Consider the following 25,504-nt stretch of genomic DNA (forward strand, 5'->3'; position numbering starts at 1 on the left):
CTTGTTTTTTGGGGGGGATTGATCCACAGCTTTGTAGTGAATTACCATTAATAAAATAAAACAGATAACAGAACAGTCTCAACAGCCAATTGTTGCATGATGAGCTCAGATTTTGATTTTCAGATGAGCCCCCCATCATCAAAGTTGCCCATCCCTGGACTACACCAATGACTCACTGTATATATGAAGGGCTACACATACTGTACTTATAAAGATGATATACCTCGTCCACCCTGATACGTACCTTATTCGTGGGCACGCGGACCTTGGGCACGCACACGCAGCATCGCAGTAGGAGCGTCGTTGCGTCCCTTCGCTGTTTTTATTCACCTGACGAACATGGCCGCTGATGATTGAAGGATACCTCGGATCTCTTGTGATTTCTTAACTTGAGCAATAAACATGCGCCATTTGACGATTTCATTGTATAATATGTGAATGAACATCTTTATGAAGCGATAAATTGGGTAAGCGTTTGGGTTTTGCTGTCTGACAAGTGCAAGCAGCTGCTCATGCTAGCTAACGTTAGCAAAATTGTCAGCTGCCGACTGGCTTAGATAAGGTTCCTAGCTTACATTAATTATATTATACTACACATTAAGTAGCTTTTAGTTACATAGTGGAGGCAACGTTATAGAACATGTTTTGCATGCTGATGCATTTGGCATGCCAAGTCGAGCTGGCTAACGTAGCTAGCTAAAATGTAAATGGTCATGTTACATTAACGTTACTTAGGGGGCAGGCAACGTTAGCTCCTGTGTCACAGGCTGAGTCGCGCTGGATAAGAGCGTCTGTTAAATGACAATTGTAAATGTAGTTAGCAAGTGTAGGCCAAATGAACAGAACAAGCACCTCCATTTCAGCTAGTTTACAATGGGTTGCGGACATGTACAAACACGTGAACAGTCAACCGGCTATCTTTCAAAGCCATTACTAACTACCATGCTATTAAGTATTTCCAAACCAGCAGCCAAAAGATGACTATATATAACGTTACAATGGCGCAGTCAGCACGGACGTTACTAATAATGTCGTTGCTATCCAGCGGTGCCTGCGGCTGATAATGTAATAAGCCTCGTAGGGCCAACCCTGCATTTTTCTGCTTGAGATTATTAACGTTGTTCTGTTACGGGCCAGTGGAACCGAGGAATGAGACAGGAAGGTTTGGGCAGCTGGGCACAGAGGGAGTGGCAGGACTTGCTGTATGCATGAGTGAACTGGTTTGGCCTGATTTTCTCCTGGCTGTATGTCATGTGACATGTGCGTCAAACAGCTAAGTGCTTTTGGCTGCCAGCATCTCAGGACACTCAGTTAAATGACTGGCTTCCAGTCCTTGTTGTGCAATATAACAACTCGCCTTACCTGTCTAGATTGTAGAATCATAAACAACCCACTGCTCATTGTCATTAGTAGCAGCCAGAATTGTGTGATTCCTAACTCCTCTCCACTAACATGATCTCAAATCAAATTGTATTAATCACATTTGTTGAATACAACAGGTGTAGACCTTACAGTGAAATGTTTACTTATGAGCTCCCAACCAACAATGCAGTTTAAAAAAATATTAATAATAATAAGAAATAAAAGTAACAAGTAATTCAAGAGCAGCAATAAAATAACAATAGCGAGACTATATACAGGGGGGTACCGGTACAGAGTCAATGTGCGGGGGCACCGGTTACAGACCTGGGCCTGTATTGACAATGAGTCTCAGAGTGCTGATCTTGGATCAGTTTAGGGGGGGTCCTTGATCAGCACTCCTACTCTGAAACACTTTATCCCTGGCATGTAACAAGCTGTTCATGGAATAGGCTAGTCTGAGTGGGAACCAATGTAGCCTCACTGTGTTGCACTCGAAGGTGCAGAAGCCTAACACAGGTGTATTCATTAGTCGGATTACGTTGAAAAACGTCTTGCAACGGGGTGAATACCATAGGCCTATGTCTTATCTTAGTCTTGCGTTATGTTAGTTAGGCTATGGTTCGACATCATTTCACAAACAGGCTATTTGACACCCTAGTGTAGTTGTGAAAATTTAAAAGCAAACGGATTTGCTGTCAGAAGAAGAAAATATATATATATTTTTTGAGATTGCTTTAAAACATGTAAAAAATCTACTATATGTAAGCTTGCATGCTTGTTTTCACTCATACATTCCACACTACTCACAATACCTAGGCTAGTATTGGGTCCTAGAGCCTGAGGAACCTCTTGGGGGACATTCCAACATTTCTGTGGACCGGGACATGTTTGGTGTTCACAAATTAATTATGTGGCACAGGCCTTCAAAAAGCCCCAGGATCTGAAACTGACATTGCTATGTTTTTGTTGTTGTTGAAAACAGCCCTCAAGATAGCTCAGTGACGCAACTTCTGATGCCAGACCTTCAGAGTTTCACTGAAGCTTGAATTTGATAGGCCGCTTAAGTTTTAGCCTAGCCGCAGTAGTGCTTCTAGCTAAGATGAATTTTCGTCATCGTCATCGTTATCCCGAATTCCATTTTTTTGTCCTGTGTTAGTTGTCATGGTTATGTGTAGGGTAGCCTATTTGTTTAAATGCTTTGGTTGTGGACTAAATGTCCCTGTTGTTTATTTGACCCCAGGAAGTAGCACTCTAAACCATGCTGAAGTGGTTTTCCAATGAAGATGGCGCTCCTGGCCAGGGAGTAAGTATCAAACCAACATGTCTGTTTGTGAAGGAATCCACCTGTGCTATGTACATGTAGTATGCCCATTTGTGTGTGTGTGTATACACGTGTGTGCAATGTCGTGTTTGTTCTTCCAAAGCCATCAGCCCATAACCCCATAGAGTGGGGGGGATTAGGGAGAGTGCTGAGCACACAGCTTTTTACTGTGTGAAGCCACAGCTACCCCCCCCCCACACACATCCGCCCCAATTCACGACAATTGACCCCTAACAACAACCCCATAGACTTTTCCTTTCAGTCCCTAGCCTAGCCCATTCTCCTTGTTCTTATCCCTTATCTGTTTGTATAATACGTTTATTGGATTGGGGCTATGTTATTAGCTGAAACCTATCCAGTCCTCACACATCTAGAATCCCTCCATACCTTACCATAGTGAAGACATGGAGCTGTCCCCCTGTGTATACCCCATCTCTTTCTCATCCATACCATGCCCTCCTCTGTTCCAGCGAAGGCTAGCTTTCTGTTTTCACTAACAGATTGTCTCTCTCTCCTTGTCTGTCTCTCGTGTCTCCTCGTTGCTTTCTTTCCTCGTTTTGGTCTCTCCTTGTCTCTCCTCATCTCTCGGTCTCTCCTTGTCTCTCCTCATCTCTCGCTCTCCTCATCTCTCTCTCTCCTCGTCTCTCTCCTCGTGTCTCTTGTCTCTCCTCATCTCTCGCTCTCCTCGTCTCTCTCTCCTCGTCGCTCTCCTCGTCTCTCTTGTCTCTCCTCGTCGCTCTCCTCGTCTCTCTTGTCTGTCCTCGTCTTGCTCTCTCCTCGTCTCTATCTCTCCTCGTCTCTATCTCTCCTTGTCTCTCTCTCTCCTCGTCGCTCTCCTCGTCTCGCTCTCTCCTTGTCGCTCTCCTTGTCTCTCTTGTCTCTCCTCGTGGCTCTCTTTCCTCGTCTCTCTCTCCTTGCTTCTCTCTTGCCTTGTCTCGCTCTGTGTCTCTTGTCTCTCCTCGTCTCGCTCTGTGTCTCTTGTCTCTCCTCGTCTCCCTCTCTCCTCGTCGCTCTCCTCGTCTCTCTTGTCTCTCCTCGTCTCTCTCTCTCCTCGCCGCTCTCCTCGTCGCTCTCTCTCCTCGTCTCTCTCCTCGTCGCTCTCCTCGTCTAACTCTCTCCTTGTCGCTCTCTTTCCTCGTCTCTCTCCTCGCTTCACTCTTGCCTTGTCTCTCCTCGTCTCTCTCCTCGTCTCTCTCGCTCTCTCTCCTCGTCTCGCTCTCCTCGTCGCTCTCCTCGTCTCGCTCTCTCCTCGTCGCTCTCCTCGTCTCTCTCTCTCCTCGTCTTTCTCTCTCCTCTCTCTCCTCGTCGCTCTCTCTCCTCGTCTCTCTCCTCGTCGCTCTCCTCGTCTAACTCTCTCCTTGTCGCTCTCTTTCCTCGTCTCTCTCCTCGCTTCACTCTTGCCTTGTCTCGCTCTCTGTCTCTTGTCTCTCCTCGTCTCTCTCCTCGTCTCTCTCGCTCTCTCTCCTCGTCTCGCTCTCCCCGTCTCGCTCTCCTTGTCTCGCTCTCCTCGTCTCTCTTCGTTGCTCTCTCTCTCCTCGTCTCTCTCTCTTCTCGTCGCTCTCGCTCTCTCTCCTCGCCTCTGTCTCACCTTGTCTCGCTCTCTGTGTCTTTCTCTTGTCTCTCTCTCTCTGTCTCTCTCTCCTTGTCTCTCTCCTCGTCTCTCTTGTCGTCTGTCTGTCTGTCTCCCCCTCCTGGCTCTCTACCATATCTCCCTCTCCCCCATCCTACTCTCGGTTCCCGGTCTCTCTCCAGGCGCTCGGCTCCCCCCAGGGTGGTGGTGGTGCTGGAGGAGGAGAAGGAGGCCAGGCAGCCCTGGTGGAGGTGGTGGAGCGGCTGGCCCAGACAGAGCAGCTGGTGGCCCAGCTGAAGGAGCTGATCCGTGAGAAGGATGGCTCGCTGCGCACCAAGGACGAGCAGCTCAAGGTACGTCCTGGGTGCTCCAGTTTGATGATGCTCCTAGACACTCTCCCGAATGCCTAACCCTAACCATTAAGAGGTGAACATTTTTTAAACCGACCGTAGATCAGTTCTTACCAACTGCAACATTGTGGCAGTTCAAGGCCCTCCTAAAGCCACAGGGATTGGTGACGGACAAAGTAGAGGCATTTATCAGAAAGTGCAATGCAAACACGGCCACGGCAGAGTGAGGCCCATATGCTGTCAGTTTGTTTTTAATTCAAGACAATAGAATCACTCATCCTGTTTCAATGGCAGGGAGTGGTTTAGTTACTTTTGTCTTCATTTACAAGTCAAAGTCCACTTGTGCTGCATAGAGTGCTGACACCATATCCTGCATCCCAAATGTCACCCTATTCCCTATATAGTTCACTACTGGGCCCTGGTCAAAAGATGTGCAATATATAGGGATTTGATGGGCCCAGGTTAAAAGTAGTGCACTATATAGGGATTAGATGGGCCCTGGTCAAAAGTAGTGCACTATATAGGGATTAGATGGGCCCTGGTCAAAAGTAGTGCACTATATAGGGAATAGATGGGCCCTGGTCAAAAGTATTGCACTACATAGAGTGCAATTTGGGATGCACCCCATGTCTACAAGAGGGCTGCTGAGGATTTTACAGCCAATTTATTTTGTTCAATAGAAACATTGTGGTCTCTGCTGATACTACAGCCATAGCTTAGTCTACCTGAGAGGCTCCATAGATAGACTATATAGTAAAACAGGATTGGAGTCCACAGGGAATAGTATAGGCTACTATCGATAACTCACAGTCCAACCAAGGTGCATGAATGAAGAAACAGAGGTGTGAGAGGTGTTCGGGCAGTCTGAGATCACAGCACAGTGCATCACATAAAAAAACAGCTCACAAACTCAGTGTCCATATGGCCTTTTAAAGGCACAGTTAGCCCAAATGAGCTTTTACAGTTATGCTTATTGAGACTTGATGCTAATGACACGATAACTCCAAAGAGTAGGCTACCCCTCCATATCGGAGCAAGACATACATTGAATGTGTGACACCCCTAGCTTTAACTAAAGGTACCATGTCTACCCCTCCCCCCTCCTAATTTTCTACACAGGCAGAGAAGGAGGCGTGCGAGGCCAAGCTGTCCAAGATGCGTCTCCAGAACAAAGCCAAGGTCACCTCCCTCAGCGCCCAGCTGGAGGAGCTGAAGAAAGGAGGTGCTGCCGGGGGTGGAGCTGGGGGCCAGGGGACTCCCACCCACAGTAAGAAGGTAACACGCTCACACACACACATGCACATATGTTTGCACGTACACACGCAGACAGACGGACAGACAGGCACATCCATCCACCCATCCAAGTTCAGTGAGCAATAGCAACAGGAAACCACAGTAACCCTTCTGACCTTTGACCCTGTTTTTCCCTGCATGTGACCCCTGTAGGGAGGTGCAGAGGGAAGCGAGCAGGCGAGCCGTGGGAAGATCCTCCTCCTCAGGAAGAAGGTGGAGGAGCTGGAGCATCAGCTGTCACAGAGAGATGAGGAACTGGAAGTCAAGGTACTACCTACACCCTCACCAAAATCTCATCTATTCCCTTTTAGAATGCATTTAGAGGCAGATAAATGTGAAGGAAGTTCAAAGGGGTTTAAACTTTCTATAGGCACTGTACATGCATTCCTATGAGCATTCATACTAGCTTTATAATGCCTTATGAAACTTGGTTTGGCTTAGGGAATGTACACATTTGCAGTTTAAAGCTTAGTTGCTATATACGGTGCATTTGGAAAGTATTCAGACCCCTAGACTTTTCCCACAATTTACGTTACAGCCTTATTCTAAAATTGATTAAAAATAATTTTTCGCTCATCAATCTACACACAATACCCCATAATGACAAAGCAAAAACAGGTTTTTAGAAATTTCTGCACATTTATACAACATAAAAACTAAAATATTGCATTTAGATAAGTATTCAGACCCTTTACTTAGTACTTTGTTGAAGCACCTTTGGCAGCGATTAAAGCCTTGAATCTTCTTGGGTATGAGGCTACAAGCTTGGCACACTTGTATTTGGGGAGTTTCTCCCATTCTTCTCTGCAGATCCTCTCAAGCTCTGTCAAGTTAGCGTCGCTGCACAGCTATTTCCAGATCTCTCCAAAGATGTTTGATTGGGTTCAAGTCCGGGCTCTGGCTGGCCCACTCAAGGACATTGAAAGGCTTGTCCTGAAGCCACTCCTGCGTTGGCTGTGTGCTTAGGGTCATTGACCTGCTGGAGGTGAACCTTTGCCCCAGTCTGAGGTCCTGAGCGCTCTGGAGCAGGTTTTCATCAAGGATCTCTCTGTACTTTTCTCTGTTCATCTTTCCCTCGATCCTGACTAGTCTCCCAGTCCCTGCCGCTGAAAAACATCCCCACAGCATGATGCTGTCACCACCATGCTTCACCGTAGGGATGCTGCCTTGTCTGTTCCAAACGTGACGCTTGACATTCAGGCCAAATAGTTCAATCTTGGTTTTATCAGACCAGATAATCTTTTTTCTCGTGGTCAGAGTCCTTTAGATGCCTTTTGGCAAACTCCTAGCAGGCTCTCATGTGCCTTCTACTGAAGTGCCTTCCGTCTGGCCACTCAACCATAAAGGCCTGATTGGTGGAGTGCTGCAGAGATGGTTGTCCTTCTGGAAGGTTCTCCCATCTCCACAGAAGAACTCTGGTGCACTGTCAGTGTGACCATCGGGTTCTTGGTAACCTCCCTGACCAAGGCCTGTCTCCCCGATTGCTCAGTTTGGCCGGGCGGCCAGCTCTAGGAAGAGTCTTGGTGGTTCCAAACTTCTTCCATTTTTAAGAATGATGGAGTCCACTGTGTTCTTAGGGACATTCAATGTTGCAGAAATGTTTTGGTACCCTTCCCCAGATCTGTGCCTCTACACAATTCTGTCTCGGAGCTCTAAAGACAATTCCTTCCATCTCTTGGCTTGGGTTTTGCTTTGACATGCACTGTCAACTGTGTGACCTTATATGGACGTGTGTGTCTTTCCAAATCATGCTCAATCAATTGACTTTACCACAGGTGGACTCCATTCAAGTTGTAGAAACATCTCAAGGGTGACCAATGGAAACAGGATGCACCTGAGCTTAATTTTGAGTCTCATAGCAAAGGGTCTGAATAGTTAAATGAACAAGGTATTTCAGTGTTTTAGAATACGGCTGTAACGTAACAAACTGTTGAAAAGGGGAAGGGGCCTGAATACTTTCCCAATGCAGTGTACATACACAAATAAATACTGTGTTCCTAAGCTAAGGCCATGACAATGCTGTTAGTGTTCCAGTGGACTTTAGCGTGTCACAACTAAAACATTCCACATAAAAATGCTTTAATCCTCTGTGTATGAGTTGTATAGAACATGGCTTTCGTCAATCCAGTGTGATTGTGAACTAACTTTTTTAAAACAACCCTTTATTTTTTTGCCTACATAACTGTAGTAACAAGAGAATGTCACCACTCCAAATAGAAACATCACCTTGTTCCTGAGCAGAAAGCCCAGGTCTGTGTTTCCTTATCCAGCGGACAGATAAGGGAAGCCAATGTCCTCCTGCAAGGATTGAGGAATGAGTTGGCGTAGTGTTATTATCTCCTGCAAGGATGTGAGGAATGAGTTGGCGTAGTGTTATTATCTCCTGCAAGGATGTGAGGAATGAGTTGGCGTAGTGTTATCCTGCAAGGATGTGAGGAATGAGTTGGCGTAGTGTTATTATCTCCTGCAAGGATGTGAGGAATGAGTTGGCGTAGTGTTATTATCTCCTGCAAGGATGTGAGGAATGAGTTGGCGTAGTGTTATTATCTCCTGCAAGGATGTGAGGAATGAGTTGGCGTAGTGTTATTATCTCCTGCAAGGATGTGAGGAATGAGTTGGCGTAGTGTTATTATCTCCTGCAAGGATGTGAGGAATGAGTTGGCGTAGTGTTATTATCTCCTGCAAGGATGTGAGGAATGAGTTGGCGTAGTGTTATTATCTCCTGCAAGGATGTGAGGAATGAGTTGGCGTAGTGTTATTATCTCCTGCAAGGATGTGAGGAATGAGTTGGCGTAGTGTTATTATCTCCTGCAAGGATGTGAGGAATGAGTTGGCGTAGTGTTATTATCTCCTGCAAGGATGTGAGGAATGAGTTGGCGTAGTGTTATTATCTCCTGCAAGGATGTGAGGAATGAGTTGGCGTAGTGTTATTATCTCCTGCAAGGATGTGAGGAATGAGTTGGCGTAGTGTTATTATCTCCTGCAAGGATGTGAGGAATGAGTTGGCGTAGTGTTATTATCTCCTGCAAGGATGTGAGGAATGAGTTGGCGTAGTGTTATTATCTCCTGCAAGGATGTGAGGAATGAGTTGGCGTAGTGTTATTATCTCCTGCAAGGATGTGAGGAATGAGTTGGCGTAGTGTTATTATCTCCTGCAAGGATGTGAGGAATGAGTTGGCGTAGTGTTATTATCTCCTGCAAGGATGTGAGGAATGAGTTGGCGTAGTGTTATTATCTCCTGCAAGGATGTGAGGAATGAGTTGGCGTAGTGTTATTATCTCCTGCAAGGATGTGAGGAATGAGTTGGCGTAGTGTTATTATCTCCTGCAAGGATGTGAGGAATGAGTTGGCGTAGTGTTATTATCTCCTGCAAGGATGTGAGGAATGAGTTGGCGTAGTGTTATTATCTCCTGCAAGGATGTGAGGAATGAGTTGGCGTAGTGTTATTATCTCCTGCAAGGATGTGAGGAATGAGTTGGCGTAGTGTTATTATCTCCTGCAAGGATGTGAGGAATGAGTTGGCGTAGTGTTATTATCTCCTGCAAGGATGTGAGGAATGAGTTGGCGTAGTGTTATTATCTCCTGCAAGGATGTGAGGAATGAGTTGGCGTAGTGTTATTATCTCCTGCAAGGATGTGAGGAATGAGTTGGCGTAGTGTTATTATCTCCTGCAAGGATGTGAGGAATGAGTTGGCGTAGTGTTATTATCTCCTGCAAGGATGTGAGGAATGAGTTGGCGTAGTGTTATTATCTCCTGCAAGGATGTGAGGAATGAGTTGGCGTAGTGTTATTATCTCCTGCAAGGTACCCTCAGGCCACAGCTAACATGGGTCCTGTTCATTAGGCACCAAGTGCAAGAAAACGGACTGGAACAGAGAAGTACTGCCTGGACTTGTTTTCTGTTGCAAACCGTTTGGCTACGTCATGCCCTAATGAATGTGACTGAGGTCTTTTCCTCCATCCTCTTATCTACGAAGTCATTTCTCCTACTAGGCCTATTCAGAATGGCTCACAGTGCTCAGCTCTCGTTTCCTTAACTATGGGAATGTTCATATCCCATGGCTATGCTTTAAAACAGTGTGGCCTTGTCAGTGAGATATGAGGGGTTGTGTCCTAGAGTTTAGAAAAATTTATTTTAGTGTCACTCCACAATGATACAAAATACAGATTTTTTTCAAACCACAATGTGGACCACTCAGTTTTGAGACACTAAAAACAATCCTAGTCAAACATGGTAGAGGAATCATCTATAATGCATTACATCATCTATACACATGTATGCATAAACAGAAAACGATGTACAGTAGACATAAGGACAGTTGGGCCCTTATAAAGACATGTCTCCTTCAGAGGATAAGGTGGCGCTTTATTCATATTATTACCTGATAACATGTAATACAATTGATCATTTTCATCTAGACCAGGTCAATCCATCTTAGGTCAATCCATCTTAGGTCAATCCATCTTAGGTCAATCCATCTTAGGTCAATCCATCTTAGGTCAATCCATCTTAGGTCAATCCATCTTAGGTCAATCCATTTTTAGGTCAATCCATTTTTAGGTCAATCCATTTTTAGGTCAATCCATTTTTAGGTCAATCCATTTTTAGGTCAATCCATTTTAGATCAAACCATCCCAGGTCGATCCATCCCAGGTCGATCCATCCCAGGTCGATCCATCCCAGGTCGATCTTGTAGCCAAGGCCTACACTGTTACATAGAGAATAGGTGTTTAGTTATGTTTGTGGTTCAGGTTGCTTTGTCCATCAAGTGTGTATGTATAGTGTGTCTGTCTTTTCATACTTAGTTGTACCTGATCCAGTATCTTCAAGGTGTTTGGTGGAAAATTCTCAAAATTGTGTGTGAATGAGTATATCTTTTTTGTGTTTGAGTGTTGTTGTGTGTGAGTGAGTATATTTTTAGTGTTTCAGTGTTGTTGTGTGTGTGAGTGAGTGTATTTTTAGTGTTTGAGTGTTGTTGTGTGTGTGAATGAGTATATATTTTTAGTGTTTGAGTGTTTACTGTGTGTGTTTGTGCACCGATGTGCATCTGACCCATGCCCACGTCTTTCCCTCTACCAGTCACGAGAGCTGGAGGCCCAGAGGCAGCGTGGTGCGGACATGGACGCCATGCTGGTGGAGCGAAACAGGAAGCTGTCAGAGAAGGAGGCCTACATAGTCCACCTGCAGACTGGCATGGCCACCGGAGAGCAGACGGCCACGCCTCCAGCCCAACCAGACACGGAGCACATGGTAAATACAAATTCCAGAAGCTTTATTGTCCTTGAAATATACATCACATGGACAAATTGAGGTGTGACCAGCACGGTCATATTATCCATGACCTCATGCACACAATCTAACACGAGGTTTCCCACCACACAATCTAATACGAGGTTTCCCACCACACAATCTAATACGAGGTTTCCCCCAACACAATCTAATACGAGGTTTCCCCCAACACAATCTAATACGAGGTTTCCCACAACACAATCTAATATGAGGTTTCCCACCACACAATCTAATACGAGCATCTACGAGGTTTCCCACCACACAATCAATACGAGGTATCTCACCACACAATCTAATACGAGGTTTCTCACCACACAATCTAATTCGAGGTTTCTCCCACACAATCTACAGGTTTCCCACAACACAATCAAATTGAGGTTTCTCACCACACAATCTAATTATCCCTCACCACACAATCTAATACGAGGTTTCCCACCACACAATCTAATACGAGGTTTCCCACCACACAATCTAATACGAGGTTTCCCACCACACAATCTAATACGAGGTTTCTCACCACACAATCTAATACGAGGTTTCCCACAACACAATCTAATACGAGGTTTCCCACCACACAATCTAATACGAGGTTTCCCACCACACAATCTAATACGAGGTTTCCCACCACACTAATCGATCCCACAACACAATTTCTCACCAACAATCTAGTTTCTCACCACACAATCTATCTACGAGGTTTCTCACCACACAATCTAATACGAGGTTTCTCACCACACAATCTAATACTCAATACGAGGTTTCCACACACAATCTAATACGAGGTTTCCCACCACAATCTAATCTACGAGGGTTTCTCCCCACAACACACAATCTAATACGAGGTTTCCCACCACACAATCTAATACGAGGTTTCTCACCACACAATCTAATACGAGGTTTCCCACAACACAATCTAATACGAGGTTTCTCACCACACAATCTAATACGAGGTTTCCCACCACACAATCGAATACGAGGTTTCTCACCACACAATCTTATACGAGGTTTCCCACAACACAATCTAATACGAGGTTTCCCACAACACAATCTAATACGAGGTTTCCCACAACACAATCTAATACGAGGTTTCCCACCACACAATCTAATACGAGGTATCCCACCACACAATCTAATACGAGGTTTCCCACCACACAATCTAATACGAGGTATCTCACCACACAATCTAATACAAGGTTTTTGGGTGGTTTTCCAGGCGTTGCCGGAGGAGAGCGGAGCGGGCTCCCTGGCGGAGCTGCAGCTGCTGGTCCTAAGTCTGACCAGGAAGGTGGGCGAGGGTGATGAACGTTACAGCCTGCTGCAGGAGCAGACTGAGAGCCTCAAGGAGCTCCTAGTCACAGAAAAGGCCGCCTTCGAGGACAAGGAGAACATGTACAAGCAAAACGTAGGTTATGGTGAAAAATCACAGAATTCGCAGATGTGATTTTTTTAACGTGATTTATCAGCAAATCTGTTTATGACTTTAGATTATAAGAGATGTACTATTTTTTTTTATCATCACATTATTTATCGTCACGTTTATTAATGACAGATAAACATTAAAACAAAAACAAAACATCCAGTTACAACTCAACTCCTCCCCCCCGTCCCTGTAAAATTAGCTTTTTCATGTTTTCTGTGTCATGGCCAATCACATCACTGTTCACCTCATCAGCTGAAGAAATCGCAAACGCTCTATTTCCCTGTCAGACCAGCCGTGACCAGCCGTGTATTCAAGCTTCCCTGTCAGACCAGCCGTGACCAGCCGTGTATTCAAGCTTCCCTGTCAGACCAGCCGTGACCAGCCGTGTATTCAAGCTTCCCTGTCAGACTAGCCGTGACCAGCCGTGTATTCAAGCTTCCCTGTCAGACCAGCCGTGTATTCAAGCTTCCCTGTCAGACCAGTCGTGACCAGCCGTGCATTCAAGCTTCGCTGTCAGACCAGCTGTGTATTCAAGCTTCCCTGTCAGACTAGCCGTGACCAGCCGTGTATTCAAGCTTCCTTGTCAGACCAGCCGTGACCAGCCGTGTATTCAAGCTTCCCTGTCAGACCAGCCGTGACCAGCCGTGTATTCAAGCTTCCGTCAGACCAGCTGTGACCAGCCGTGTATTCAAGCTTCCCTGTCAGACCAGCCGTGACCAGCCATGTATTCAAGCTTCCGTCAGACCAGCTGTGACCAGCCGTGTATTCAAGCTTCCCTGTCAGACCAGCCGTGTATTCAAGCTTCCCTGTCAGACCAGTCGTGACCAGCCGTGCATTCAAGCTTCCCTGTCAGACCAGCTGTGACCACCCGTGTATTCAAGCTTCCCTGTCAGACTAGCCGTGACCAGCCGTGTATTCAAGCTTCCCTGTCAGACCAGCCGTGACCAGCCGTGTATTCAAGCTTCCCTGTCAGACCAGCCGTGACCAGCCGTGTATTCAAGCTTCCGTCAGACCAGCTGTGACCAGCCGTGTATTCAAGCTTCCCTGTCAGACCAGCTGTGTATTCAAGCTTCCCTGTCAGACCAGCTGTGACCAGCCGTGTATTCAAGCTTCCCTGTCAGACTAGCCGTGACCAGCCGTGTATTCAAGCTTCCCTGTCAGACCAGCTGTGACTAGCCGTGTATTCAAGCTTCCCTGTCAGACTAGCTGTGACCAGCCGTGTATTCAAGCTTCCGTCAGACCAGCTGTGACCAGCCATGTATTCAAGCTTCACAAATGTCTTCTGAATGAACTATCGTTTCAGATCCAGACGTTTAAAGACATCATTCTGCAGAAAGACAACAAGCTAATGGAGGTCAACCAGATGCATGAGCAGGAGCTCTTCAAGTTGGCCGCCAAGTCTGACGCCAGCGCTGATCTGGAACAGGTGAACTAGACTAGAGGATTTACCACGGTTACTTTTGTTTTACCATTAAAATGACCAGTAAAATCTACTATGAACCCACTTTAAATTGTCCTTATTGCATGAAGTTACTCTACTCATTGTGAACTCTGTAGCCCGGCTGCATGCTAGCTGTAGATAGAATAATCTATAGTGTATCTTAAGTCATTGGAAGGAACATTCTGTTTCAAAACAGTTATACATCCAGTGAATTGTACCAAAAGTGAAAAATGTCCATTTACAACATGCAATGTCCTAGTGTGACCACAAGATCAAGTTGTGATATACAGTATCACTGCTGTGCACCGTGGGTAGTGTAGTTGCTGACATGGCTGTCTGTCCTCCCCAGCTCCTGAAGGCTCTGAAACAGAAACTACATGAGAAGGAGGAGGTGCTGCAGGGTAAAAACCAGGTGATTGATGTCCTCCAGGGGGAGGTGGACTCCAGAGACCAGCAGATCAAGGTGAGGGGTTATTTAAATAGGTCAAACTTTATTTAAGGTGAACTATCCCTTTAAGGGGTCCTCTTTGTGTCTCAGGTAGAGCATGGCGCTTGCACCGCCTGGATCAGGGGGTTTGTTTCCCGCCACCCATATGAAGAATGTATGCACACATGACTGTACGTCACTTTGGATAAAAACTTCTGCTAAATGGCATATATTATGATCTACTATAAGGAACCACATGGGTGTTAACAGCTATAGCCCATATTGTTTTGGCCCACCCTTCCAATGGGTATGTTCCAATTCTCTTTCTTTCTCCCAAAGTGTGTGTCCACTTCCCAACCTTCCTGCATACATTTAACAATGACGAGAACTCTCTCCAGACTACTCTTACATCAATCCAATGCTATTAGATCCCTGACAGGGAGTGTGCAAGTGCACACTACTAGGAAGAGGGTGGAGAGTCAAGGATACAGTCTTGGTGATGACTACTACTATAATGAATAATAATTTGGTGGGTGCTTATATTTGTCCTATTTCATACACATACAAGTGTGTATTAATACGCCTGTGTGAATTCTAAATGTGTTTTTTGCGTATCCCATCTCTCCGGACACCCTCGGAGAGTGGCGTGACGGCCAGGGTCTGCCACTATCAACGGTGACCCTGGAGTAATTAACTTCAGATGAGGGAGACCAATCCCCTTATGATGTAATCTCTCTCGCGACAACCCTAGCTTAGAACAGTGATCACCAATTGTCCCTCCTTCCCTCATCCATCCCTCTCTCTCCCCTCCTCCTGCTCTACCCTCATCCCTCCTTTTCTCTCCCAGGACCTTGTGGAGCGGGCGCGGCGGCTGCAGGTGGAGCGCGAGAGCCTCGGGTCCAAGATGGAGGCTGAGAAGCACGTGATGCGGGCTCAGCTGCGTGACCTCTTGGAGAAGCATCAGGGCGAGCTGCGCCGTGCTGCCGAGTGCCACGAGGCCCAGCTGGCCGAGCGAGATCAGGCACTTCGCGGGCAGCTACAGGAGGAGCTGGGAAGGACCCCTGTCGCCGAGCTTCAGACCCAAACGCTAGCAGGGAGCGGCGGGGATTCTCCAGCCACGGCCCAGAGGATGAACGAGCTGGAAGGTAGGTAGTCGGTACAGGTGTGGACAGATACACACACACTACAGACCATAGGATGTCTTCCCACCTTCTTTCTCTTCTCTCCCTCTTTCTATCTCTGTCTCTCCCCACCTTCTTTCTATCTCCCCCTTCTTTCTCTCTCTGTCTCCCCACCTTCTTTCTATCTCTGTCTCCCCACCTTCTTTCTCTCTCTGTCTCCCCACCTTCTTTCTCTCTCTGTCTCCCCACCTTCTTTCTATCTCTGTCTCTCTCCCCTTCTTTCTCTCTCTGTCTCCCCCCTTCTTTCTATCTCTCTCTCTCTCCCCACCTTCTTTCTCTCTCTCTGACTTTCTCCCCTTCTTTCTCTCTGTCTCCCCTTCTTTCTCTCTCTGACTCTCTGTCTCCCCACCCTTCTTTCTTCTCTTCTCTCTCTTTTTCTTTCTCTCTCTGTCTCCCCCTTCTTTCTTTCTCTCCCCCTTCTCTCTCTCTATCTCTGTCTCCCCCCTTCTTCTCTGTCTCCCCCCCTTCTTTCTCTCTCTGTCTCCCCCTTCTTTCTCTCTCTGTCTCCCCCCTTCTTTCTCTCTCTGTCTCCCCCCCTTCTTTCTCTCTCTGTCTCCCCACCTTCTTTCTCTCTCTGTCTCCCCACCTTCTTTCTCTCTCTGTCTCCCCACCTTCTTTCTCTCTGTCTCCCCCACCTTCTTTCTCTCTCTGACTCCCCCACTTCTTTCTCTCTCTGTCTCTCCCCCTTCTTTCTCTCTCTCTGTCTCCCCCTTCTTTCTCTCTCTGTCTCCCTCTCTCTGTCTCCCCCCTTCTTTCTCTCTGTCTCCCCCCTTCTTTCTCTCTCTGTCTCCCCCACTTCTTCTCTCTGTCTCCCCCCACTTCTTTCTCTCTGTCTCCCCCTTCTTTCTCTCTCTGTCTCCCCCCCCTTCTTTCTCTCTGTCTCCCCCTTCTTTCTCTCTCTGTCTCCCCCCTTCTTTCTCTCTCTGTCTCTCTTTCTGTCTCTGACTCCCCCTTCTTTCTTTCTCCCCCTCTCTCTTCTTTCTCTCTCTGTCTCCCCCTTCTTTCTCTCTCTGTCTCCCCCCTTCTTTCTCTCTCTGTCTCCCCCTTCTTTCTCTCTGACTCCCCCACCTTCTTTCTCTCTCTGTCTCCCCCCTTCTTTCTCTGACTCCCCCACCTTTCTCTCTGTCTCCCCCACCTTCTTCTCTCTGACTCCCCCACTTCTTTCTCTGACTCCCCCCTTCTCTCTCTGTCCCCCACTTCTTTCTCTCTCTGACTCCCCCACTTCTTTCTCTCTCTCTGACTCCCCCTTCTTTCTCTCTCTGTCTCCCCCACTCTTTCTCTCTCTGACTCCCCCTTCTTTCTCTCTCTGTCTCCCCCTTCTTTCTCTCTCTGTCTCCCCCTTCTTTCCTCTCTGTCCCCCCTTCTTTCCTCCTGTCTCCCCCCTTCTTTTCTCTCTCTGTCTCCCCCCCTTTCTTCTTTCTCTCTCTGACTCCCCCACTTCTTTCTCTCTCTGTCTTCCCTGTCTCCCCCTTCTTCTTTCTCTCTCTGTCTCCTCCTCTGTCTCCCCCACTTCTTTCTCTCTCTGACTCCCCCTTCTTTCTTTCTCTCTGTCTCCCCCTTCTTTCTCTCTCTGTCTCCCCCTTCTTTCTCGTCTCTCCCCCTGCAGCACAAGCCAAGCTGAAATCTGAGGAGGCCAGTAAATCGGAAGCCAAGTTCCTAAAGATAAAAGCCTGGTCAAAGTCTCGTATTCGACAGCTGGAGGACGAGCTGAGGAAAAGCCAGGTAAGAGATCCAGTTATATCTAGCAAACTAATTGTAACATTTTAAATAGGCGAGATGAGTACATTTATAATCAGCAGCGTGATGATCAATGTTATAACTTTTCTGTAACAATTGTCTGTGAGAAGAGGGCAATTATTTTAGCAGAGTTTAATTCAGAGCTCCCATCTATTTAGACTTCTATGATTAGTATGCTCAGAGGGCACGTGTCTTTGGGAGAGCGAAAATGTTGCCCTGAATATGTCTTACACGTTTAGTCTCATTCAAGAACCAGACATGTTGCGCTGAGCTTCCCTTGACCTGTGAACTTTGACCCTCCTCCAGTCTGGTAGAGTGGGCCCTGACGTGACGTCCCTGCGTAGCCGCGTCACGGATCTGGAGGAGGAGCGGGAGGAGACGCTGTGGAAGCTGGAGCAGTACGACGAGATCAAGGCCAAGAACGGTGAGGAGAGTCTTCCACTATCATCAATCACCTGACTACACTTATCTGGACCATGGTGTAATGAACTTAACGTGCTAGCTAGTTTTGTAAGTGTTATCTTATTGTGGACTTCTCCTTGGTGTTACCATTTATAACTCTTTAAAAAATGATGTGTTAATTGGGTATTTAGTGAACGCCCCACCCCCTCTTTTGTCTAGCAACGCTAGGGGGAAAAAAAGCATTGCTTTAAATTCAAAGTGAAAAGGGTTTTCTTTTCTCTTTAACAAAAGGGTTTTCTACTGCAGATGTTCTCTAGATGTTCTCTGTACTGAAACTAATCTCTGTGTCGTCTGGTGAGGATTTACAAGAGTTTTGAAGACCATCTAAATGAGCAACGGCTCCCCATGTTTACAAGTGATCTGTTTCAGCCTTGTACATCTGTATGTTATTTTGGTCGCTTGTTCTATTTGATCTTTGTCAATGTACCTTCAGTGTGTTATTCAGAATCTGTTTACATTGTGTTCTGTCTCTAACATGTCCTCTGTCCTCCTGTAGATGTACTGGAGGAGGTTAACATGTCCTCTGTCCTCATGTAGATGTGCTGGAGGTGGTTAACATGTCCTCTGACCTTATGTAGACGTTAACATGTCCTCTGTCCTCATGTAGATGTGCTGGAGGTGGTTAACATGTCCTCTGACCTTATGTAGACGTTAACATGTCCTCTGTCCTCCTGTAGATGTGCTGGAGGTGGTTAACATGTCCTCTGACCTTATGTAGATGTTAACATGTCCTCTGTCCTCATGTAGATGTGCTGGAGGTGGTTAACATGTCCTCTGACCTTATGTAGATGTTAACATGTCCTCTGTCCTCATGTAGATGTGCTGGAGGTGGTTAACATGTCCTCTGACCTTATGTAGATGTTAACATGTCCTCTGACCTTATGTAGATGTTAACATGTCCTCTGTCCTCCTGTAGATGTACTGGAGGCCAAGCTGGTGGTGTACGAGGAGCAGCAGAGGAAGATGGCCTCCGACCTGGAGCAGGTCACCAAGAGAGCCGCCTCTCAGGTCAGAGTTCAAACCCTACCAGACAGTACCCCAAACATGCACTGCAACGAGGAAGTACCACCTACATCCCGGCATGCAGTGCAGTAGTGGTGTCGAGTCATGATACTTGATACTCAATGTTGGGGAAACCAGTGAGGGGTAGATGGGTTCATCTATGGATGCATACCTTGACTGTCACTCAAGGTTTCTGTTAACCAGACGGTTTTTGTCCCCCCCCCCCAACTGGTAATTGAAGTGCGCTTTACATTCACCAATCAAGTGCGTAGGTAGGCAGGCTTCAGCATGTCCCACACCACTTTGCAATGAGCTGGAAGCAGTATGCATTTTGCAGATGTATACTTCATTGTTTGAAACCTGAATGTTTTGCTTCATATTGTGAGGCATGTCTTACCTTGCATCAAAGTAGCCTAAAGTATTTTATAAAGACTTCCATAGGCTTATGCCATTGAAACCAGCAGCCTGTTTCTCTCATGTTCTATTGGTTTTCAAATCAACTTTGTTTCATTGACCAGTTGCCAAACTTCAACCCTCATCATATTAGCAGCCCATGCTAGTTATTGCATCATTAGATCTCCCCTGCTAAATGTTTGTCTCTGTCTCATGAATCTGCTGTCTGGTGCGGTCCGTTAATTGCATTAGGGAACAAACATTCGCGTGTAGCCTACTGCCTTGTGCACATTGCTGCACTTATAATGTGAAGAAATGATAGTTTATCAACATTTCAAGCTAAATGTTCTGATCTGTTACATCATCCTCATTGCTTTTTAAAGTTTTTTTGATGTATCCTAGTCCTACTTGTTGTATGATTTTGGGATCTATCGTCCCACAACTGTCCCAGAGTCTGTTTGGAAAAAGGCTATTTCTTTCTCACAAAGAAAGATAAGCTGAACAATAGAACAGGTCAACTTTTCTACTATGGGGGATAGTAGATTGTCATAGGCTAGTGATGTTGCTGTTGGTTTCTCCTTGTTGACTGAGGAACAGTAAATGTGGACAGTTATTCTAACATCTACAAAGTGCTCATCAGAATTCAGTAAGAAGGAGGATTCACGGCGTTGCATCCTCCAGTTGTATGTTCTGTTCAGATGTATTACCGTAATCTAAATGGGATTTCTCAGCACCTTGGGTGGATGACGTAATCAGGTTACACACCCAATACATATGGGATTTCTCAGCACCTTGGGTGGATGACGTAATCAGGTTACGCACCCAATACATATGGGATTTCTCAGCACCTTGGGTGGATGACGTAATCTGCACCCAATACATATGGGATTTCTCAGCACCTTGGGTGGATGACGTAATCTGGTTACATATGGGATTTCTCAGCACCTTGGGTGGATGATACATACATATGGGATTTCTCAGCACCTTGGATGTGGATGGGATTTCTCAGCACCTTGGGTGGATGACGTCTTACGCACCCAATACATATGGGATTTCTCAGCACCTTGCATGACCCAATACATATGGGATTTCTCAGCACCTTGGGATGGATGATGACGTAATCTTACGGTTACGCACCCAATACATATGGGATTTCTCAGCACCTTGGGTGGATGACGTAATCTGGTTACGCACCTACATATGGGATTTCTCAGCACCTTGGGTGGATGACGTAATCAGGTTACGCACCCAATACATATGGGATTTCTCAGCACCTTGGGTGGATGGGATTTCTCAGCACCTTGGCTGGATGATCAGGTTACGCACCCAATACATATGGGATTTCTCAGCACCTTGGCTGGATGACGTAATCTGGTTACGCACCCAATACATATGGGATTTCTCAGCACCTTGGGTGGATGACGTAATCAGGTTACGCACCCAATACATATGGGATTTCTCAGCACCTTGGCTGGATGACGTAATCAGGTTACGCACCCAATACATATGGGATTTCTCAGCACCTTGGGTGGATGACGTAATCAGGTTACGCACCCAATACATATGGGATTTCTCAGGGTGGATGACATTTCAAAATATGGGATCTGGGGTGGATGAAATGGTTACAAATGGGTCCGGTACATTTCTGCAGTTGCAAATGCTGCAGTTTCCACAGAAACCCTGCTGGCACCGTACACCAAACACATCTGACACATCTATCCTATTGACCACTTCCCTGATGGAAAGACACTTGTTCTCAGATGAAATCAAACATCACATTCTCCCATGTTGAGTAAATCCCTGGATGAGAATAAATGTCTTATCTCTGGACCCAATACTTCCTCCACCCCCAAACCAATATCCTGCTTCCCATGTCTTTCTGATCCTACACACACTAGGCCAGCGAGTCAGGTAGCGCCGACGACGCCCAGAGCCAGGTGCTGGACTGGCAGGAGATGGTGGTGGGAGGCGGTGACAGCCAGGGACCGTGCCCGCGAGGAAAAGGCTACCATGGCCCTGCGCATGAGCCACATGGAGGAGGAGAGAGAGGGTAAGGGCCCTGCCACCACTGGTGGGTGATCCACACACACACAGGGCGCACTGGCACTACCACACACCACAGGGCGCACTGGCACTACCACACACCACAGGGCGCACTGGCACTACCACACACCACAGGGCGCACTGGCACTACCACACACCACAGGGCGCACTGGCACTACCACACACCACAGGGCACTGGCACTACCACACACCACAGGGCGCACTGGCACTACCACACACCACAGACACTAACTAAACCTCAGACCGAAATGCAACAGTCATATCACCCAGAAGCCGCTAACCCGCCTCCCTCGACAACACAGAACACAGCTACCACTCCGTCCAAACCTTTTGTTATATACTGTCAAACAGCATACATCTTTTACCCAAGGAAACAGGGAGGAAGGAAGGTGGGAGGGACTTGTAGAGAAGTTATCTGTTACAGTTCAATGTCTTCTGTTGTTGTTTGAGAGCCCCTCACTGTACGACTGAGCATGTTTATTTTTTGTTTCATTTTTTTCCCTCCAACCATCCGTCCCCGGCGAGCTTTTCGTTCTGGCTCTGCGCCCCCCCAACCGCTACCCCATGTCCTCCCCCTCCTCCTCCACTCCCTGCTCCTGGGATGGGGGCAGCCAACAAGAACCTGTTTCCCATCAGTTTTGTGCATGCAGGCCCATCCCCCTCAGCAAAAGCCTGTGCCCACTGTACTGTCCTCAGTTTCCCAGGATCCTTTTCACCTCCTCCGGGTAAACTGGAGGCAGTACAGTGGAGGCCTGTGCTTTCTATTAGTCCCTCTTCCTCCATGTAGTGTTTCTTTCTTTCAGTATCTCCCTCTCTTTTGAAGTTTCCTTCCTCCCACTCCCACTTTCCCCCACTCCCCTCCCTCTCTCTTCCTTCCGTCTCTCCCTCCCCCAACTTTCCCTGCCACTTTTGGACTCCGTTGACTTCATAATGACACTGTCCTTGAACTGATCTGCAAAACATATTAACACAACAAAATGACAATACTTCAATGGTGGTGGGAAGGCTAACGCTAACACTGGAATTAGGACTAACTGAGGGCGGAGCTTGTATGGAAGAAATAAATAAACCAATGATCTTCTTTATAAAAAAGAGAGAAACCAATGATCTTGTTTATAAAGAATTAATAAACCAATCAAAAGAGCCCTAGAAGACTCTCCTCTAATAGAATTGTGAAATATCCTTATTGTTTCATTTATAGAAAAATTAGGCAATATCTAAACCACTAATAACACTAAAGTGAAAATTCTAGGCTAGAGTTGTGATGTCATTGTGAGCATAGTTACTTGACAGATGATGTGGAGTGGAATTATATAATATACTGACATCAGAGCTTGAGTTTTATATCTTCTAACACACACACACACGCGCGCGCACTCACACACTGCAAGTGGTGCTGTTTTTCAACACTTTTGTCCTCTCCAATCATCTATCCATCTTTACTAACGCTTGCTAACCTCATTGTTGTCATTTGCCTGTGTAACGCTGCCACCCTTGCTGCTTTTAGTTGCTGAAGTAGCTAACTGTTGCAATATCTGATTGGTGCATTCCTACTCAAACTTGGTTTCTGGAGCTCATCTTAACATCTAAACAACAACTGACTGTCAATGAAATATTGTCATGTCCATTCAATGATTGCTCATCACTTAATCAATTATATGGAGTCAATTCCATAAGTTCATTTTGTTAAAGGAGATTCCTTGGAATTCAAGAGTCTAAAGAGTTCTCATTGAAAATAAATGACTTTTTTATTTTATTCGCTTGGCTACATTGACCACTTTGCACTACCACATCTGCAATCCTCACCCAATGAAACCCTTCTCTCTGTCACCCAATGAAACCCTTTTCTCTGTCACCCAGTGAAACCCTTCTCTCTGTCACCCAGTGAAACCCTTCTCTCTGTCACCCAGTGAAACCCTTCTCTCTGTCACCCAGTGAAACGCTTCTCTCTGTCACCCAATGAAACCCTTCTCTCTGTCACCCAGTGAAACCCTTCTCTCTGTCACCCAGTGAAACCCTTCTCTCTGTCACCCAGTGAAACCCCTTTCTCTGTCACTCTTTGCTTTTAGCTAGTCCTCCCCCACCCCTCCCACATCTACCTGATATCACAAAACCGATGGGAATGAGTTTTGTGCAAATTGTTGGCCCTGATTGATCACTTTGACATAAATGTGATTGCTACCCCTTCCCCTTGATGGTCCAATCACTGACTAGTGACCACTGATAATTAAAAATGTAGTGACCACTGATCACAGTCCAATCACAATGTGGGCAGCTTTCAGTCGAATGGATGTGACCTCCCTGCTTCCAGTATGCCAAATCACCATTGAAAATGTTGTTGCAGTACAGTCTCCTTGAGCCGTAAAGACATTGCAGCCGCCCTCCTTCCATCCTCCTCGTGTTTGGTTGCAGCCTGTCTCCCTCCCTATTAGTTGTGCATGGCTTTGACCAGAAACTCTGCTTTTAGGAAAGTCTACACAGCCACGCAATACACACACACACACACACACACACACACACACACACACACACACACACGTATGTAAAGAACACACGCTCATAGGAGTCTGGAGTGCTCTCTTTCTCTCCTCTCTGGAGTGAGTCTGCACGTCTCCTTGTGTGCAATGCTGCTGTTGTGTGTTCATCCATTGGGTGAGCGTACCTTTTTGCAGTCTTTCCCACTTGTCTTTCACCCTCTCTCACTCGTCTCTCCTTATCCATTATCTCTGTCTCACTCCCTGTATCATCTGTCTTTCTTAAACCATCCTCTATCTCTCCATCTCCATCTCTCCATCTCCATCTCTCTACCTCCATCTCTCTTCCCCCTCCTGTAATGCATCTCTGGGGTTCAACTCTGTAACCCAAAACCTCCCCCTCATCGCTCCCTCCCCTCCCCTGTGGCACAAAACTGATTGAGGATGACTGGTTCTTTCCCGGCTGCTCCGATCCAGTGCTGGCCAGCCGGCAGCAGGAGTTGGAGGAGGAGCTGGTGCAGGCCCGGGGTCTCACAGGGCTACATAGGGGCGGCAAGAAAATGGGAGGCACCGCCCACCAACACAGCCTGCAGGTACGGAGTAAAAGGGAGAGGGAGAATGAATGATGGAGGGGAGGTGAGTTCAGAGCTGGGAAGGAATAAGACAGCAATAATAATAACTCTGAGAGTGTGGTCACATGGTCACGGCCAGCAAGGATACCTGTAGATGATCAGTATAACAAGGGAGATGAAATGTTACTGTAGTTCTGTCTGACGTTAGATTGGTACGCTGTCCTCTAACATCCCAGACAAAATGTACTTCAGTCACTAGACTAAAATGAGTATTGTCACCCCACCCCCACGCAGGAGGACTTTGAGTTTGATGGCAAGCAGGCGTTCCACCAGGACCCACACAGTGGCGGATCTGAGAGCACCACCCCGATGGAGGAGGGGGAGAACATGGGAGGTTGGTGGCCTGAGTACACTTCCCCCAACACAGGTGTGAGACCCACTAGACAGTTTACGCTGGCATGCACGTTGTCGCTTTTTGTGCATTTGTCACCCAGCCACCACCATTTTGGGAGCTTGAGATGTTGTAGTCATTTGGGTTGTTTTTTTGTCATTCTGTCAACGTAGGCCTAACACTCCTCTGCCGTTTTGGGGGTTTTACATGTGGGTGTTTGTTCTCCCTCCAGTCTAACACATTCAACCCCAGAGTGGATACATTCCCTAAGGTTGACTCATCTGTGGGCTTTTGTGTTCTCATCACAAGTTGAGGTGGTTATTATTTGAACATGTGCATGCTGGTTGAACTGGCTAGTATTTGGCTCGCTACGATGTTGGTCCATGGCGAATGCATTGAACTCTTGTCAGTTCATATGAATTTAGGTGGAGAGTTTCCCCGTCTGTGGTAAGTGTTTGGCATGCCCTGTCTGTTCTTCTTTTCCCTCTTATCTCTCCTTGTGTTTGACACATTCACTGTGTTGAAAGGTTCATGGTTTTTAATGGGACAAAAAATATAAATCAATGTCCAAAAACCGGTGACCTTGCATGGGGCAAGTAGCAGGCCAACTATCATAAACATTGTAGTCCATCACAACAATATGTTTGCATGGAAATGTTTCAGTTGTGACTGTATAAAGGGCTGTTTCTATGATTACAATTTGCATCCATTGTCGCTAACTATTGTCGATCATGATAGATAACTACCAGATTTC

The 25,504-nt window shown here is 46.5% G+C and overlaps 1 protein-coding gene across 1 annotated transcript in view; it reads left to right on the forward strand.

Moving 5' to 3' along the window:
- Positions 1–278: 278 nt before the first annotated feature.
- LOC135555484 (golgin subfamily B member 1-like) overlaps positions 279–25,504 on the forward strand; it is a 40,234-nt gene continuing 15,008 nt past the window's right edge. Inside the window, 17 exon segments of the mRNA XM_064987961.1 lie at positions 279–467; positions 2,603–2,665; positions 4,436–4,606; positions 5,723–5,878; positions 6,050–6,163; positions 10,977–11,147; positions 12,400–12,588; positions 13,910–14,032; positions 14,397–14,510; positions 15,322–15,619; positions 17,262–17,377; positions 17,699–17,816; positions 18,771–18,862; positions 21,148–21,213; positions 21,215–21,299; positions 24,265–24,380; positions 24,654–24,786. Of these exon segments, the coding sequence (XP_064844033.1) occupies positions 2,621–2,665; positions 4,436–4,606; positions 5,723–5,878; positions 6,050–6,163; positions 10,977–11,147; positions 12,400–12,588; positions 13,910–14,032; positions 14,397–14,510; positions 15,322–15,619; positions 17,262–17,377; positions 17,699–17,816; positions 18,771–18,862; positions 21,148–21,213; positions 21,215–21,299; positions 24,265–24,380; positions 24,654–24,786 (2,107 nt within the window). The 5' untranslated portion in view covers positions 279–467; positions 2,603–2,620.

Source organism: Oncorhynchus masou, chromosome 2 (assembly GCF_036934945.1).
Source record: "Oncorhynchus masou masou isolate Uvic2021 chromosome 2, UVic_Omas_1.1, whole genome shotgun sequence".
NCBI lineage: Eukaryota > Metazoa > Chordata > Actinopteri > Salmoniformes > Salmonidae > Oncorhynchus > Oncorhynchus masou.